The sequence below is a fragment of the Pseudoliparis swirei genome, chromosome 2 (assembly GCF_029220125.1).
Source record: "Pseudoliparis swirei isolate HS2019 ecotype Mariana Trench chromosome 2, NWPU_hadal_v1, whole genome shotgun sequence".
In the NCBI taxonomy this organism is placed as follows: Eukaryota; Metazoa; Chordata; class Actinopteri; order Perciformes; family Liparidae; genus Pseudoliparis; species Pseudoliparis swirei.
This window is the reverse complement of record NC_079389.1, coordinates 6,000,648-6,021,036: the sequence shown is the minus strand read 5'-3', so window position 1 is coordinate 6,021,036 and position 20,389 is coordinate 6,000,648. Positions and strand designations below refer to the sequence as shown.

The 20,389-nt window shown below is 52.3% G+C and overlaps 1 protein-coding gene across 1 annotated transcript; it reads right to left on the bottom strand.

Annotated features, from left to right (window-relative positions):
- Positions 1–342: 342 nt before the first annotated feature.
- LOC130209602 (uncharacterized protein C13orf42) lies at positions 343–2,217 on the bottom strand. The gene is made up of 2 exons (XM_056439361.1): positions 1,635–2,217; positions 343–666 (listed from the first exon to the last, which is right to left on the bottom strand). Exons 1-2 carry the CDS (start codon positions 2,215–2,217, stop codon positions 401–403), a joined length of 849 nt encoding a protein of 282 aa, XP_056295336.1. The 3' UTR covers positions 343–400.
- Between the last annotated feature and the right edge of the window lie 18,172 nt (positions 2,218–20,389).

Sequence of the window (20,389 nt, the reverse complement as noted above, 5' to 3'; positions counted from 1 at the left end):
ATAAATATATATATCAATTGGATGTGACTAAAGAGAATATTACATGATGTTCTCATAAGAAAAATAAGATATATATATATATATAAAATAACCGCATAGTGATGTTTATATTAAAAAGCCCTGAAACGAATATGATTAAAAAGTCATTTTTCACTGAATACATTTTGACATTTGTCTTAGCTTCCTAAACAGAGACTTTTAAAAGAGACTATTAATAACACCTGCGGTTAAAACGAGGAATTACTTCATCAACCGGACAGATTATTCGTCTCACTTTTGACATTTGCTTTATTAAAATGTCGATGCGTTAATAATAACGGTCGGGATGAAGTTTTCAGCAGACGGTCCAAAGAAGGCGGAGCTCTACTTCGACGGAGTGGCGGTGGTTTCAAATGTCTTTTCAAGCTTCGCCGCTTTTTTTTAATTTGGGCTTGAAGCGCAGCGTCTGGAAGGCGCTCTCCACCACTTTGGGCAGGTGGATCGGGTTCCTCTGCAGCCGCAGTCGGCTGCTGGTGGAGCCGCTCAGGCTCTTCTTCTTCTTCTTCGTCTTCGCGGTGCGTTCGTTGGCACGCTCACAAACTGCCTTCTGCTCGGAGCCGCCCGCGGCCCGGGGAACCCGCAGGACCCAGTTGGAGTGGAGGTCGTGTTCGGCCGAGCTGGAAGCCACTGAGGAGGAACAGAGACGTGAAAAATAATAATAATAATAATAACTCTATTCATAAAGTACCTTTAAAAACAGAGTTTACAAAGTGCTCTACAAGAGAATCAAGGAAAAACAAACACAATCGTAAAATAAAAATACAGAAACAGACAAACTAAATGAGGGGAACCAAAGAGCTGCATTAAAGGACAACATCACTTAAAAGCACTTCTATAAAAATGTGTTTTAAGGAGTATCTTACAAAAAGATTTCCCGATTCGTAATCATTGGTCTTTACCAGTCGAGCAAGAGGAATAAAGGGACATATATTTAGACATTTAGCAGTAATAATGACTGCATTCACTTCCAGCTCGACACTGACCGCTGGCGGAGTTTTTAGTTACACCTGTGCTGCCTGCTTTTGAGAAATAATTACATTTAATAGGATATAACAATGTAATAATATTGCATTATAAAGTCTGGATGTACTTATGTATCACAAATATGACTTAATCTGTAAGGAGCATTGTAATGTAGTCCAGTGGAGTTACATCTTACACTATACTTTTAAATGTAAGTATACAATAGAAATACCAAAGTAAAGTTAAAATACAGTTTTTGAGTAAAACTACTGACATTAACAATCATCTCTAATCTGCGTTGGTGGAGGAAATATTCAGTTTGGTAAGTATAAGCAGGGAAATACCATCAGTAACAATTCATTATGCCTCATGTCACTGTTATAGTTGTACATATTATTAATGTAAATACACTATCCTCCTGTCACCATGGAAATCATTAAACTACATGACATATTATTGGTTTGTTGTATTTAGAGCAATATTCATAAAAAACAAAAAACAATCCTCTTATATTTGTCCATACAGTACTTGAGTAAATCAACTTAATTGAGTTCATTGCCAAACCCTAAAGTCGACCCCGTTTGACACCGTCACACCTGACGTAGCTGAAGGCCGTGTGATTGTGAACCCACCTATAAAGTCCACGTCTGCGTGCCCGTCGTCCAGATACGGTTTGCGCGGAGGCTCGCTGTCGCAGCCGGCGATGACCTCATCAAAGAACCGCAACGTGTCCTCCTCGCTGCAGGGGCCCGGGGGTGCGGGCGCTTTGGTTCTGGATGCCGGCGGCTCCTCCTTTGCACGCGGCGGCGGCGGCGGCGCAGGCTTCTTCTTGGAGGATGCCGAGGCCTTGGCGTGGCTATTCTTCAAGTCGATCACGCTCTTGGTGTACTGTCGCCTCAGAGCCACGAGCGCTTCCAGGTACTCCAGGCAGTTCTGGTTCTGAGAGTACAGCCATATGCGGTCCTCTTGTCTCTGGTAGTAGTACACGGTGGACTCGCTGATGCTCACCGTGCTTTTGCTGCGTTTTAAAGTGGAGGCCCCGGCGGCTGCACCAGTGTTCTCTCCCACCACCAGCATGGAGGTGCTGCGGACCAGCCTGATGGTGCAGGCGCTGTGGTAGTCCTGCTCGGACCGAAACCCACCACCACCACCTCCATCCTGCCCTCTGTGTCCGTGGTGGTTGGGACGGCACGCATTATTACTCTTCTTGAACATTCCTCTAAATGGAGACTTCCAGGCCTTCAGACTGAACTTCCTGAGCGCGTGTGAGGCATCATGTCCAGACAGGAGCTGTCCCCTGAGGGCCGGTCGCTGTCCCAGGTGCTGAAATTGCGGAATAAAGCGTCTGCTCTCGTCACACGAAAGCAAAAAAAAAGTCTCACGTCTGATCTCGGCGTGTCTGTTGTGGCAACGGGTCGGTAACGCGACACTTTGAAGCAGCCGGCCTGTGTCGGATATCCTGACTCACACAAGTTAGTGGACACAATAATAGCAACCCAACAGATTCTGGTCTATACAGTACTTGTGAATCCACCTGTTCATAAAACCACGTGTTCGACAAACCGCGGGAGATCTTGCAGTAAAGAACACACGATATTAAACTGTAGGTGGGTTAACGTGTTCAAATGTCTTTATGTGAAAGGGCTCTAAAGATCAAACATATATAACTCCGTTGCACGAATGGCCTGCAGGATATTGTAACAAAAAATGTAAAGTTACACCATTTTGACTTATGTCTATGTCTCCTTGCCTGATTAATAATAAAACATGTTCTCTCGTGTTTCATGCCGGGCTTACCGGCTGCAAGAAGAGGAAGTCTGACTACGAAAGTCTTACTGAAGCGTATATATATATATATTAATTAGGGCTGGGCACGTTAACGCGTTAATCTTACGTTAACGCATCAATTAATTAACGCCGACAATTATTTTATCGCGCGTTAACGCAGGTTTTATTATTTATTTTATTATTGTAAAAGTGTGTTGCTCACAGGCTTTTATTTTGTAAAAGACTGCTTGCTGCGGAGCCGGAAAAGGAAGTCATTCGAGGTTTAACAAACATGGAGAATCTCAACAAATGACGGCAGGTATAAGACGCCCTCAGGACACACGGAGAATACACGAGCTGTATGAAAAGGAGAGGACTGCAAAGCGACAGCTTCACAACGTGCTGTTGCTCTCATGGGGACGACTGGACATCGGGGGACCAGACGTCCTCTTTTCCCCGGACATGTCCTGCTTTTGAGACCTAAAAAATGCGTCCGGCAGGGATTCCAAAAACGTCGGGATTTTACTTCGTCGGATATTTGTGTTTCTCTGGGTTTTCATAAACTAGGATTTACTAGTGCTGACTGTGATGAAAACAGAGGAGAGACATGATGCTGAAACACCCATGTGACACCCATGTGACACCTGTGACACCCATGTGACACCCATGTGACACCCATGTGACACCCGTGTGACACCCATGTGACACCTGTGACACCCATGTGACACCCATGTGACACCCGTGTGACACCCATGTGACACCAGTGTGACACCCATGTGACACCCGTGTGACACCCATGTGACGCCCATGTGACACCCGTGTGACACCCATGTGACACCCGTGTGACACCCATGTGACACCTGTGTGACACCCATGTGACGCCCATGTGACACCCGTGTGACACCCATGTGACACCCGTGTGACACCCATGTGACACCCGTGTGACACCTGTGACGCCCATGTGACACCCGTGTGACACCCATGTGACACCCGTGTGACGCCCATGTGACACCCGTGTGACACCCATGTGACACCCGTGTGACACCCGTGTGACACCCATGTGACACCCATGTGACGCCCATGTGACACCCGTGTGACACCCGTGTGACACCCATGTGGCACCCATGTGACACCCATGTGACACCTGTGTGACACCCATGTGACACCCATGTGTCGCCCGTGTGACGCCCATGTGACACCCATGTGACACCCGTGTGACACCTGTGTGACACCCGTGTGACACCCATGTGACACCCGTGTGACGCCCGTGTGACACCCATGTGACACCCGTGTGACACCTGTGTGACACCCATGTGACACCCATGTGACACCCATGTGACACCCATGTGACACCCATGTGACACCCATGTGACACCCATGTGACACCTGTGACACCCATGTGACACCCATGTGACACCCATGTGACACCCATGTGACACCCATGTGACGCCCATGTGACACCCATGTGACACCCATGTGACACCCATGTGACACCCATGTGACACCTGTGACGCCCATGTGACACCCATGTGACACCCATGTGACACCCATGTGACACCCATGTGACACCCGTGTGGCACCTGTGACGCCCATGTGACACCTATGTGACACCCATGTGACACCCATGTGACACCCGTGTGACACATGTGACGCCCATTTGACACCCATGTGACACCTGTGACACCCATGTGACACCTATGTGACACCCATGTGACACCCGTGTGGCACCTGTGACGCCCATGTGACACCTATGTGACACCCATGTGACACCCGTGTGACACATGTGACGCCCATTTGACACCCATGTGACACCCATGTGACACCCGTGTGGCACCTGTGACGCCCATGTGACACCCGTGTGACACCCATGTGACGCCCATGTGACGCCCGTGTGACACCCATGTGACACCCATGTGACACCCATGTGACACCCGTGTGACACCTGTGACGCCCATGTGACACCCATGTGACACCCATGTGACGCCCATGTGACACCCATGTGACACCCATGTGACACCCGTGTGACACCCATGTGACACCCATGTGACACCCATGTGACACCCGTGTGACACCTGTGACGCCCATGTGACACCCGTGTGACACCTGTGACGCCCATGTGACACCTGTGATGCCCATGTGACACCCATGTGACACCCATGTGACACCCGTGTGAAACCTGTGACGCCCATGTGACACCCATGTGACAGACACCCGTGTGACACCTGTGACGCCCATGTGACACCCGTGTGATGACACCCGTGTGACACCTGTGACACCCATGTGACACCCATGTGACACCTGTGACGCCCATGTGACACCCATGTGACACCTGTGACGCCCATGTGACACCCATGTGACACCCGTGTGACACCCATGTGACACCCATGTGACACCCGTGTGACACCCATGTGACACCAGTGTGACACCCATGTGACGCCCATGTGACACCAGTGTGACACCTGTGACACCCATGTGACACCCATGTGACACCCATGTGACGCCCGTGTGACACCCATGTGACACCAGTGTGACACCTGTGACACCCATGTGACACCCATGTGACACCCGTGTGACACATGTGACGCCCATTTGACACCCATGTGACACCTGTGACACCCATGTGACACCCATGTGACACCCATGTGACACCCATGTGACACCCATGTGACACCAGTGTGACACCCGTGTGACACCCATGTGACACCCATGTGACACCCATGTGACGCCCGTGTGACACCCATGTGACACCCATGTGACATCTATGTGACACCCATGTGACACCCGTGTGACGCCCATGTGACACCTGTGACGCCCATGTGACACCCATGTGACACCTATGTGACACCCATGTGACACCCATGTGACACCCATGTGACACCCGTGTGGCACCTGTGACGCCCATGTGACACATATGTGACACCCATGTGACACCCATGTGACACCCGTGTGACACATGTGACGCCCATTTGACACCCATGTGACACCTGTGACACCCATGTGACACCCGTGTGGCACCTGTGACACCCATGTGACACCTATGTGACACCCGTGTGGCACCTGTGATGCCCATGTGACACCTGTGACACCCATGTGACACCCATGTGACACCTGTGACACCCATGTGACACCCATGTGACACCCGTGTGACACCTGTGACGCCCATGTGACACCCATGTGACACCCATGTGACACCCATGTGACACCTGTGACACCCATGTGACACCCATGTGACACCTGTGACACCTGTGACACCCATGTGACACCCGTGTGACACCTGTGACGCCCATGTGACACCCATGTGACACCTGTGACGCCCATGTGACACCCATGTGACACCCGTGTGACACCCATGTGACACCCATGTGACACCCATGTGACACCCATGTGACACCCGTGTGACACCTGTGACGCCCATGTGACACCCATGTGACACCCATGTGACACCCATGTGACACCCATGTGACACCTGTGACGCCCATGTGACACCCATGTGACACCCATGTGACACCCATGTGACACCGTGTGACACCCATGTGACACCCATGTGACACTCGTGTGACACCTGTGACGCCCGTGTGACACCCATGTGACACCCATGTGACACCCATGTGACACCCATGTGACACCCATGTGACACCCATGTGACACCAGTGTGACACCTATGTGACGCCTGTGTGATGCCCGTGTGACACATGTGACACCCATGTGACACTCGTGTGACACCCATGTGACACCCGTGTGACACCTGTGACACCCATGTGACACCCATGTGACACCCATGTGACACCAGTGACACCCATGTGACACCCATGTGACACCGTGACACCTGTGACACCCATGTGACACCTGTGACACCCATGTGACGCCCATGTGACGCCCGTGTGACACCCATGTGACACCCATGTGACACCCATGTGACACCCATGTGACACCCATGTGACACCTGTGACACCCATGTGACACCCATGTGACACCCGTGACACCCATGTGACACCCATGTGACACCTGTGACGCCCATGTGACACCCATGTGACACCCGTGTGACACCTGTGATGCCCATGTGACACCTGTGACGCCCATGTGACACCCATGTGACACTCATGTGACGCCCATGTGACACCCATGTGACACCCGTGTGACACCTGTGATGCCCATGTGACACCCATGTGACACCCGTGTGACACCTGTGATGCCCATGTGACACCCATGTGACACCCATGTGACACCTGTGACGCCCATGTGACACCCATGTGACACCCATGTGACACCCATGTGACGCCCATGTGACACCCATGTGACACCTGTGACGCCCATGTGACACCCATGTGACACCCATGTGACACCCATGTGACACCCATGTGACACCTGTGATGCCCATGTGACACCCATGTGACACCTGTGACACCCATGTGACACTCATGTGACGCCCATGTGACCCATGTGACGCCCATGTGACACCCATGTGACACCACACCCGTGTGACACCTGTGATGCCCATGTGACACCCATGTGACACCCATGTGACACCCGTGTGACACCTGTGACGCCCATGTGACACCCATGTGACACCTGTGACGCCCATGTGACACCCATGTGACACCCATGTGACACCCATGTGACACCCATGTGACACCCATGTGACGCCCATGTGACACCTGTGACACCCATGTGACACCCGTGTGACACCTGTGACACCCATGTGACACCTGTGACGCCCATGTGACACCCATGTGACACCTGTGACACCCATGTGACACCCATGTGACACCCGTGACGCCCATGTGACACCCATGTGACACCCATGTGACACCTGTGACGCCCATGTGACACCCATGACACCCATGTGACACCCATGTGACACCATGTGACACCCATGACACCCATGTGACACATGTGACGCCCATTTGACACCCATGTGACACCCATGTGACACCCGTGTGGCACCTGTGACACCCATGTGACACCCATGTGACACCCATGTGACACCCATGTGACACCCATGTGACACCCGTGTGACACCTGTGATGCCCATGTGACACCCATGTGACACCCATGTGACACCCATGTGACACCCATGTGACACCCATGTGACACCCATGTGACACCCATGTGACACCCATGTGACACCCATGTGACACCCATGTGACACCCATGTGACACCTGTGACGCCCATGTGACACCCATGTGACACCCATGTGACACCATGTGACACCCATGTGACACTGTGACACCATGTGACACCCATGTGACACCATGTGACATGGACACCCATGTGACGCCCATGTGACACCCATGTGACACCCATGTGACACCTGTGACACCCAGACACCCATGTGACACCCATGTGACACCCTGACGCCCATGTGATGACACCCATGTGACACCCATGTGACACCCATGTGACACCCATGTGCCCATGTGACACCCATGTGACACCCATGACACCCGTGTGGCACCTGTGACACCCATGTGACACCCATGTGACACCCATGTGACACTCGTGTGACACCCATGTGACACTGTGACACCCATGTGACACCCATGTGACACCTGTGTGTGACACCCATGTGTGACACCTGTGACACCCATGTGACACCCATGTGACACCCATGTGACACCCATGTGACACCCGTGACACCCATGTGACACCCATGTGACACCCATGTGACACCCATGTGACACCCATGTGACACCAGTGTGACACCCATGTGACACCCATGTGACACCCATGTGACACCTGTGACACCCATGTGACACCCATGTGACACCATGTGACACCATGTGACACATGTGACACCCGTGTGACACCCATGTGACACCCATGTGACACCCGTGTGACACCTGTGACGCCCGTGTGACACCCATGTGACACCCGTGTGACACCCATGTGACGCCCGTGTGACGCCCGAGTGACACCTGTGACACCCATGTGACACCAGTGTGACACCAGTGTGACACCCATGTGACACCCATGTGACACCCATGTGACGCCCGTGTGACACCCATGTGACACCTGTGACACCTGTGACACCCATGTGACACCCATGTGACCCATGTGACGCCCATTTGACACCCATGTGACACCTGTGACACCCATGTGACACTCATGTGACACCCATGTGACCCTGTGTGTGACACCCATGTGACACCCATGTGACACCCATGTGACACCGTGACACCCATGTGACACCCGTGACATGTGACCCCATGTGACACCTGTGACACCCATGTGACACCCATGTGACACCTGTGACACCCATGTGACACCAGTGTGACACCCGTGTGACACCCATGTGACGCCCATGTGACACCCATGTGACACCTGTGACACCCATGTGACACCCATGTGACACCCGTGTGACACCCATGTGACGCCCGTGTGACACCCATGTGACACCCATGTGATGCCCGTGTGACACCCATGTGACACCAGTGTGACACCAGTGTGACACCTGTGACACCCATGTGACACCCATGTGACACCAGTGTGACACCCGTGTGACACCCATGTGACACCTGTGACACCCATGTGACACCCATGTGACACCCATGTGACACCCATGTGACACCCGTGTGACACCCATGTGACACCCATGTGACACCTGTGACACCCATGTGACACCCATGTGACACCCATGTGACACCCATGTGACACCCATGTGACACCCATGTGACACCCATGTGACACCCATGTGACACCCGTGGCACCTGTGACGCCCGTGTGACACCCATGTGACACCCATGTGACACCCGTGTGACACCTGTGACACCCATGTGACACCTGTGACGCCCATGTGACACCCATGACACCCATGTGACACCCATGTGACGCCCGTGTGACACCCATGTGACACCTATGTGACACCCATGTGACACCTATGTGACACCCATGTGACACCCGTGTGACACCCATGTGACACCTGTGACGCCCATGACACCCATGTGACACCCATGTGACACCTATGTGACACCCATGTGACACCCATGTGGCACCTGTGATGCCCATGTGACACCTATGTGACACCCATGTGACGCCCATGTGACACCCATGTGACACCCATGTGACGCCCATGTGACACCCGTGTGACATGTGACACCTGTGACGCCCATGTGACACCCATGTGACACCTGTGACACCCATGTGACACCCATGTGACACCCATGTGACACCCATGTGACACCCATGTGACACCCGTGTGACACCCATGTGACACCCATGTGACACCCATGTGACACCCATGTGACACCCATGTGACACCTGTGACACCTGTGATGACACCCATGTGACACCCATGTGACACCGTGTGACACCCATGTGACGCCCATGTGACACCTGTGAGACCTGTGACACCATGTGACACCCATGTGACACCCGTGACACCCATGTGACACCCATGTGACACCTGTGGTGACACCCATGTGACACCCATGACACCCGTGACATGTGACACCCATGTGACACCCATGTGTGACGCCCATGTGACACCCATGTGACACCCATGTGACACCCATGTGACACCCGTGACACCCATGTTGTGACACCCATGTGACACCTGTGACGCCCATGAGACACCCTGTGACACCCATGTGACGCCCATGTGACGCCCGTGTGACACCTGTGACACCCATGTGACACCCATGTGACACCCATGTGACACCCATGTGACACCCATGTGACACCAGTGTGACACCCGTGTGACACCCATGTGACACCCATGTGACACCCATGTGACACCTGTGTGACACCCATGTGACACCCATGTGACACCTGTGACGCCCATGTGACACCCATGTGACAGTGACACCCGTGTGACACCTGTGCCATGTGACACCCATGTGACACCCATGTGACGCCCGTGTGACACCCATGTGACACCCATGTGACACCTATGTGACACCCATGTGACACCCATGTGACACCTGTGACGCCTGTGACACCCATGTGACACCCATGTGACACCCATGTGACACCGATGTGACACCCATGTGACACCCATGTGACACCTGTGACGCCCGTGTGACGCCCCTGTGACACCCATGTGACACCCGTGTGACACCTGTGACGCCCGTGTGACACCCATGTGACACCTGTGACGCCCATGTGACACCCATGTGACACCCATGTGACACCCATGTGACACCCATGTGACACCCGTGTGACACCTGTGACACCCATGTGACACCTGTGACGCCCATGTGACACCCATGTGACACCCATGTGACACCCATGTGACACCTGTGACACCCATGTGACGCCCATGTGACACCCATGTGACACCCATGTGACACCTGTGACACCCATGTGACACCCATGTGACACCACTGTGACACCCATGTGACACCTGACACACCCATGTGACACCCGTGTGACACCCGTGTGACACCCGTGTGACACCCGTGTGACACCTGTGACACCAGTGTGACACCTGTGACACCCATGTGACACCCGTGTGACGCCCGTGTGACACCATGTGACACCTGTGATGCCCATGTGACACCCATGTGACACCCGTGTGACACCTGTGTGATGACACCCATGTGACACCCATGTGACACCAGTGTGACACCTATGTGACGCCTGTGTGATGCCCGTGTGACACATGTGACACCCATGTGACACTCGTGTGACACCCATGTGACACCCGTGACACCCATGTGACACCTGTGACACCCATGTGACACCCATGTGACACCCGTGTGACACCTGTGACGCCCATGTGACACCCATGTGACACCCATGTGACACCCATGTGACACCCATGTGACACCAGTGTGACACCCATGTGACACCCATGTGACACCTGTGACACCTGTGACCATGTGACACCCGGTGACACCCGTGTGACACCTGTGACACCCATGTGACACCTGTGACACCCATGTGACACCCATGTGACGCCCATGTGACACCCGTGTGACACCCGTGTGACACCCATGTGACACCTGTGACACCCATGTGACACCCGTGTGACACCCATGTGACACCTGTGACACCTGTGACGCCCGTTGGCTTTCCTTGTGACACCCGTGTGACACCCGTGTGACACCCATGTGACACCTGTGACACCCATGTGACACCTGTGACACCCATGTGACACCCATGTGACACCCATGTGACACCTGTGACATGTGCCATGTGACACCCATGACACCCATGTGACACCATGTGACACCCGTGACACCTGTGACATGTGACACCCATGTGACACCTGTGACACCCATGTGACACCCATGTGACACCCATGTGACACCCATGTGACGCCCATGTGACACCCATGTGACACCTGTGACACCCATGTGACACCAGTGTGACACCCATGTGACACCCATGTGACACCCATGTGACACCAGTGTGACACCTGTGACACCCATGTGACACCCATGTGACACCTGTGACACCCATGTGACACCCATGTGACGCCCATGTGACACCCATGTGACACCCATGTGACACCCATGTGACACATGTGACACCCATGTGACACTCATGTGACACCAGGACACCCATGTGACACCTGTGACACCTGTGACACCCATGTGACGCCATGTGACACCCATGTGACACCCATGTGACACCTGTGACACCCGTGTGACACCTGTGACACCTGTGACACCCATGTGACACCCATGTGACACCCATGTGACACCTGTGACACCCATGTGACACCCATGTGACACCTGTGACACCCATGTGACACCATGTGACACCCATGTGACACCAGTGTGACACCTGTGACACCCATGTGACACCCGTGTGACGCCCGTGTGACACCATGTGACACCTGTGACGCCCATGTGACACCCATGTGACACCCATGTGACACCCATGTGACACCCATGTGACACCCGTGTGACACCTGTGACGCCCATGTGACACCCATGTGACACCTGTGACACCCATGTGACACCCATGTGACGCCCATGTGACACCCATGTGACACCTGTGACACCCATGTGACACCCATGTGACACCCGTGTGACACCCATGTGACACCCATGTGACACCCATGTGACACCCATGTGACGCCCGTGTGACACCCATGTGACACCAGTGTGACACCTGTGACACCCATGTGACACCCATGTGACACCCGTGTGACACCCATGTGACACCCATGTGACACCCATGTGACACCCATGTGACACCTGTGACACCCATGTGACACCCATGTGACACCTGTGACGCCCATGTGACACCCATGTGACACCCGTGTGACACCCATGTGACGCCCATGTGACGCCCGTGTGACACCCATGTGACACCCATGTGACACCCATGTGACACCTGTGACACCCATGTGACACCCGTGTGACACCCGTGTGACACCTGTGACACCCAAACCCCTTGGGGGAAACACCCAGTGACACCCGGGGACCATGTGACCCCATTCACCCAAACCCCTGTGACCCTGTGGCCCCATGGGGGGCCCCCCCCCGGGACCCCCCCTGACCCCCCCTGTGACACCCTGTGACCCGGGCCCCCCCCAGGGACATGTGACACCGTGACCCCATGTGCCCCCTGTGACCCCATGTGACACCCTCCCCCCATGTGAGGCCCCGGGACCCCCTGTGACCCCTGTGACACCCCCCCCATGTAAACCCCTTTGGGCCCTTGCCCTGTGACCCCTGTAACCCAGGGCCCCAGGGACCCTGCCCCGGGAACCCCCTGTGACACCTGTGACCCCAAAGGACAAAAATTAACCCCATTTAGAAAACACCCATTAAAATTTCCCCCCTTTTCCCCTGTACACTTGGCCCCCCAAAACCCTTTGGACAATTTCATTACCCCGGGAAAAGGAAACCCCCAGGAACCGGACCCCGGGAAACCCCAGTAAAACCCCATTTTAAAAAGGACAAAAAACCCCTTAAAAGCCCCTGTAAACCCATGGGGGCCCCCCCTGGACCCCAGTACACCCATTCCCCCGGAAAGGACCCCCCCCCAGTGCACCCTGAAAATTACCCCCAGACCCCCCGGGGGCCCATGTAAAAACCCCAGGCCCCGAAAACCCCGGGAAAAACCCAAGAAAACCCCTGTAAAATTTGACACCCTGGAAAGGGGGGAAAACCCAGTGCACCCAAACCCCTGGCCCCCCTTGGCCGGGAAACCCGGCCCCCGGAAACCCCCTGTCACCCATTAACCCGGGGAAAAGGAATTTTAACCCTTAACCCCCAGTGAACCCGTGCCCCGTGAAATGGAACCTGGCCCCAGGCCCCCCTTGAAAACCCCTTTCACCCTTTTAACTTGGGGAACCTTTTCCCCTGTGACACCCATGGAAAATTAAAAAACCCCCATGTGAACCCCCCTTAACCCTTTGGGTAAATTAAAACCCCCTTTTTCCCCGGGAACCCCGTGAACCTGTGAGATGTGACCCCTTAAAATGTGAAACACCCCTGGCCCCCCCTTTGGGGGCCCCCTAAATTTTTTTGGGAAAAGTTTTTGGGAAAGTAACCATTCCCAATGAAGCAAACCAAATTGTGGACAAACCCTTTTGAAAATGTTGCAGCCGGTTTGGGGGGGCCCAACCCCCCAACTTTACAATTTTGGGGAAGGGAATTAAAACCCCCCCCCTTTGTCCCTTAGGCCCCCTTTAAAAAAGGTTTCAGTTTAAAAAAACCCATAAATTTTTTTTTTTAAAAAATTACAGGGAAATTTTTTGCCCCTTTTTTTAAAGGACATTAAATAAAAAGGTATAAATTTTTAAAATTTAAAAATTATATAAAAACCAAAAACGGGAAAAACCCAAAATTTTCGGGAAAAAAAAAAGGGGGCACCCTTTAAATTTAAATAATTTAAAAAATTTTAAAAATTTTTTAATTTTAAAAAAAATTTTAAAAATTAAAATTTAAGGGAATAAAAAAAAAAAATTTTTAAAAAAAGTTTCACCCCTTTTTTTTTAAAATTTTAAAAACAAAAATTAAAAAATTTTTAAAATTTTAAAAAAAAGAAAAAAATTTATTAAAAGAAAAATCTTTTAAAAAAAATTAAAAATTTTTTTAAAAAAATTTTTTAAAAAAGGGGGCTTAAAACCTTTTAAAATTTTATTGGAAAAGAAAAGGTTCAAGGCAAAAAAAAGGGAAAATCCCAAATTAAAACAGGGGAAAGGGTTTGGGGAAAAAATGGGGGTTTTTGCTTTTGGACCCTTTTCCCTTTGGAAAACCCCCCCGGCACCCGGCAAAATAAAAAACCAAAAAAAGGGGGAACCCAGTCCCCCTGGCACCTTCCCTTTTGGAACTTCCTTTTTAAATTTTAAAAGGCCCCTTTTTGCCCCGGAAACCCAAAAAAATTTTTTCGGGGGCCCGTGAAATTGCCCCAGGAAATTTCCCCCTTAAACCGGGCTTTTCCCCCCCGGGTTTAGGAAAACAAAAAAAAAGGGCCCATCAAAAGGGGAAATTTTAATTTCCCCCAAAAAGGGAAAAATTAAAAAATTTGAAAGGAAAGGACAATACCCCCAAAAAACCCCCCCTTTGGAAAAAAACCCCTTCCCCAAACATCGGGGGGAAAGGAAAGGTTCACCCATGTCCCTTTCCCCCCTTAAATTTTTCCCATGGAACCCAGGACACCCTTGAAAAATTAATTTTTGGGGGCCCGTTTTGGGGAAAATTTATTTAAAATTACGGGGCCGGGGAATTAAAAGGGACCCTTTCCCGGGGCCTTGGGGCCCCTTTTAAAAACCCCAATGCCATTGCCTTTTAAAACCCAACTTTAAAAAGGGGAAAAAGATTTATGGAAAAGTTTTAAAAAAATGAATTTTGGTTTTACTTTAATGAAATTTTTTCCCTTACAAAAACAAAGGGACTTTTTCCCTTTCCCTAAAAGGAACCCGTCCCTTTGAAAATTGGCCCTTACATTTGTAACCCAAAAGGAAACCCCTTCCAATAATTTGGCCCCCGCCCCTAAAAAAAAACCCCCCCAAAAAAATTTATTTTTTCCCCCTTAAATTGATTAAAAAACATAAATTTTTTTCCCCCTTTAAAACCCAAAAAAATTTGGGATAAAAAATTTTAAAAAAATTTTTAAAAAAATTTTTTTTTTTCCCCCCCCCCTTTGCCAAATTCAAAAATTCCCTTGAAAATGTCCCTTTACAAACATTAAAATGTGACCCCCGGGGGTTGCCCCCCCTTTACCCCCGGCCCGGCCCTTCCCCTTTGCCCCAAAGGAGGACCCCCCAAAAACTTTTAACCCCAAAAAAAAAAATTTTTCCCTTCCCCTTTTGGCCCCCAGTTTTTTTGGTTTTCCCCAAAGGAAAACCACGTTGACCCAAAGGGAACCATAAAATTTTGAAAAATTTTTGGGCAAAAAAATTTAAAATTTGAAATTTTAACGGCAAAAGAACCCTTCCCCCCCTTTTTTAAAATTACAAAATTAAAAAAATTTTAAATTCAATTAAAAAAAAAAAATTTTTTAAATTTTTAAAATGAAATTACAATTTAAAAATGAAAAAAATTTTTAAATTTTAATTTTATTAAATTAAATTTTCCCTTTAAATTTTTAAAATTAAAAAAATTTTTTTTTCCCACCCATTTTTTCCAAAATTAAAAAGGTTAAAAAATTGCCCCCCCCCCATTAAACGGGGAACCCTTTTTAAAGAAAAAAAAAAGTGAAGACCCTTTTCGGCCCCAAAAAAAAAGAAAAGGCCCAAATTTACCTGGCCCCAGGGGCCCCTTTTCCCCCCTTTTAAAATTTTTAAAAAGGCCCCGGGGGCCCCCGTTTGGCCCGGGGCCCCTTGCCCCAGGGACCCGGGCCCCCCCCCCCTTTTAAAAATAAAACCCGGGGGAAATTTGGCCCCAGGGAAACCCCCGGTTTTCCCCAGGGGGCAGGTTTGCCCCTCCCCGTAAAAAATTCCCCCCCCAACCCCGGGAAAAAAGGGTGACACCATTTTCCCCCCCCCATGTAAATTCCCCAGTGATCCCCAGTGACACCCTTTAAAAGTACCCGTGAAATGTAAACCCTTAAATGTCCCCTGCCCAAATTGCCCCCATTCCCCCTTGCCCGGCCCCATTGCCCCCTTTAAAAATTAACCCATGGGGCCCCAAAGGCCCCGGCCCCCATGGCATTGTCCCATGTGAAATTTCCCCCAGGGGAAAAAAGTCCCCGGGCCCCATGTAAAAAATGTTTTAACCCATGTGCCCCCCGGGTGACCCCGTGACCCCTGTGCCCCTGTGCACCCAGGGCCCCTGTGGGTTAACCCAGGCCCGGACCCCATTGGGGCCCCAGGAAACCCGGGTGCCCAGGCCCCCCCGGCCCCCTTCCCCAGTGCCCCCAAGGACACCCTTCCCGTGTGCCCCGGACCCCTGGACCCCCCGGAAAACCCCAGGGGGCCCCTTGGGGCCCTTCCCCGTGACACCCACGACACTCAGACACCTGTGACACCCATGTGACACCCATGTGACACCCATGTGACACCCATGTGACACCAGTGTGACACCCATGTGACACCCGTGTGACACCCATGTGACACCCGTGTGACACCCATGTGACACCTGTGACACATGTGACACCCATGTGACACCCATGTGACACCCATGTGACACCCGTGTGACACCTGTGACACCCATGTGACACCCATGTGACACCCGTGTGACACCTGTGACACCCATGTGACACCTGTGACACCCATGTGACACCTGTGACACCCATGTGACACCCATGTGACACCCATGTGACACCCATGTGACACCCATGTGACACCTGTGACACATGTGACGCCCATGTGACACCCATGTGACACCCATGTGACACCCATGTGACACCCATGTGACACCTGTGACACCCATGTGACACCTGCATGACGCCCATTTGACACCCATGTGACACCTGTGACACCCATGTGACACCCGTGTGGCACCTGTGACACCCATGTGACACCTATGTGACACCCATGTGACACCAGTGTGACACCTGTGACACCTGTGACGCCCATGTGACACCCATGTGACACCATGTGACACCCATGTGACACCCATGTGACACCTGTGACGCCCATGTGACACCCATGTGACACCCATGTGACACCTGTGACGCCCATGTGACACCCATGTGACACCCATGTGACACCCATGTGACACCCGTGTGACACCTGTGACGCCCATGTGACACCCATGTGACACCTGTGACGCCCATGTGACACCCATGTGACACCTGTGACGCCCATGTGACACCCATGTGACACCCGTGTGACACCCATGTGACGCCCGTGTGACACCCATGTGACACCCATGTGACACCCATGTGACACCCATGTGACACCCGTGTGACACCTGTGACACCCATGTGACACCCATGTGACGCCCATGTGACACCCATGTGACACCCATGTGACACCCATGTGACACCCATGTGACACCTGTGACGCCCATGTGACACCCATGTGACACCCATGTGACACCCAGACACCTGTGACACCCATGTGACACCCATGTGACACCCATGTGACACCCATGTGACACCCATGTGACGCCCATGTGACACCCATGTGACACCCGTGTGACACCTGTGATGCCCATGTGACACCCATGTGACACCCATGTGACACCCGTGTGACACCTGTGACGCCCATGTGACACCCATGTGACACCTGTGACGCCCATGTGACACCCATGTGACACCCGTGTGACACCTGTGACACCCATGTGACACCTGTGACACCCATGTGACACCAGTGTGACACCCATGTGACACCCGTGTGACGCCCGTGTGACACCCATGTGACACCTGTGTGACACCCATGTGACACCCATGTGACACCTGTGACACCCATGACACCCATGTGACACCTGTGACACCCATGACACCCATGTGACACCCGTGTGACACCTGTGACACCCGTGTGACGCCCATGTGATGCCCGTGTGACGCCCATGTGACGCCCGTGTGACACCTGTGACACCCATGTGACACCCATGTGACGCCCATGTGACACCCATGTGACACTCATGTGACACCCATGTGACACCCATGACACCCATGTGACACCCATGTGACACCCATGTGACACCCATGTGACACCCATGTGACACCCGTGTGACACCTGTGACACCCATGTGACACCTGTGACACATGTGACACCCATGTGACACCAGTGTGACACCCATGTGACACCCATGTGACACCCATGTGACACCTGTGACACCCATGTGACACCCATGTGACACCCATGTGACACCCATGTGACACCCATGTGACACCTGTGACACCCATGTGACACCCATGTGACACCTGTGACACCCATGTGACACCCATGTGACACCCATGTGACACCCATGTGACACCCATGTGACACCCATGTGACACCCATGTGACACCCATGTGACACCCATGTGACACCCATGTGACACCCATGTGACACCTGTGACACCCATGTGACACCCATGTGACACCCATGTGACACCCGTGTGACACCCATGTGACACCCATGTGACACCTGTGACGCCCATGTGACACCCATGTGACACCCATGTGACACCCATGTGACACCCATGTGACACCCATGTGACACCCATGTGACACCTGTGACACCCATGTGACACCCATGTGACACCCATGTGACACCTGTGACACCTGTGACACCTGTGACGCCCATGTGACACCTGTGACACCCATGTGACACCCATGTGACACCCATGACACCTGTGACGCCCATGTGACACCCATGTGACACCCATGTGACACCCATGTGACACCCGTGTGACTGTGACGCCCATGTGACACCCGTGTGACACCCATGTGACACCCATGTGACACCCATGTGACACCCATGTGACACCCATGTGACACCCATGTGACACCCATGTGACACCTGTGACACCCATGTGACACCCATGTGACACCCATGTGACAATGTGACACCTGTTGACACCTGTGACACCCATGTGACACCCATGTGACACCTGTGACGCCTGTGACACCCATGTGACGCCCATGAGACACCCATGTGACACCCGTGTGACACCCATGTGACACCCATGTGACACCTATGTGACACCCATGTGACGCCCGTGTGACACCCATGTGACACCTATGTGACACCCATGTGACACCCATGTGACACCCGTGTGACACCCATGTGACACCCATGTGACACCCATGTGACACCTGTGACGCCCATGTGACACCCATGTGACACCTGTGACGCCCATGTGACACCTGTGATGCCCATGTGACACCCATGTGACACCCAGGACACCTGTGACACCCATGTGACACCCATGTGACACCCGTGTGACACCTGACACCCATGTGACACCTGTGACACCCATGTGACACCCATGTGACACCTATGTGACACCCATGTGACACCCGTGTGACACCTGTGACGCCCATGTGACACCCATGTGACACCTGTGACACCCATGTGACACCCATGTGACACCTGTGACACCCATGTGACACCCATGTGACACCTGTGACACCCATGTGACACCCATGTGACACCCATGTGACACCCATGTGACACCCATGTGACACCTGTGACACCCATGTGACACCAGTGTGACACCCATGTGACACCCATGTGACACCCATGTGACACCCATGTGACACCTGTGACACCCATGTGACACCCATGTGACGCCCATGTGACACCCATGTGACACCTGTGACACCCATGTGACACCAGTGTGA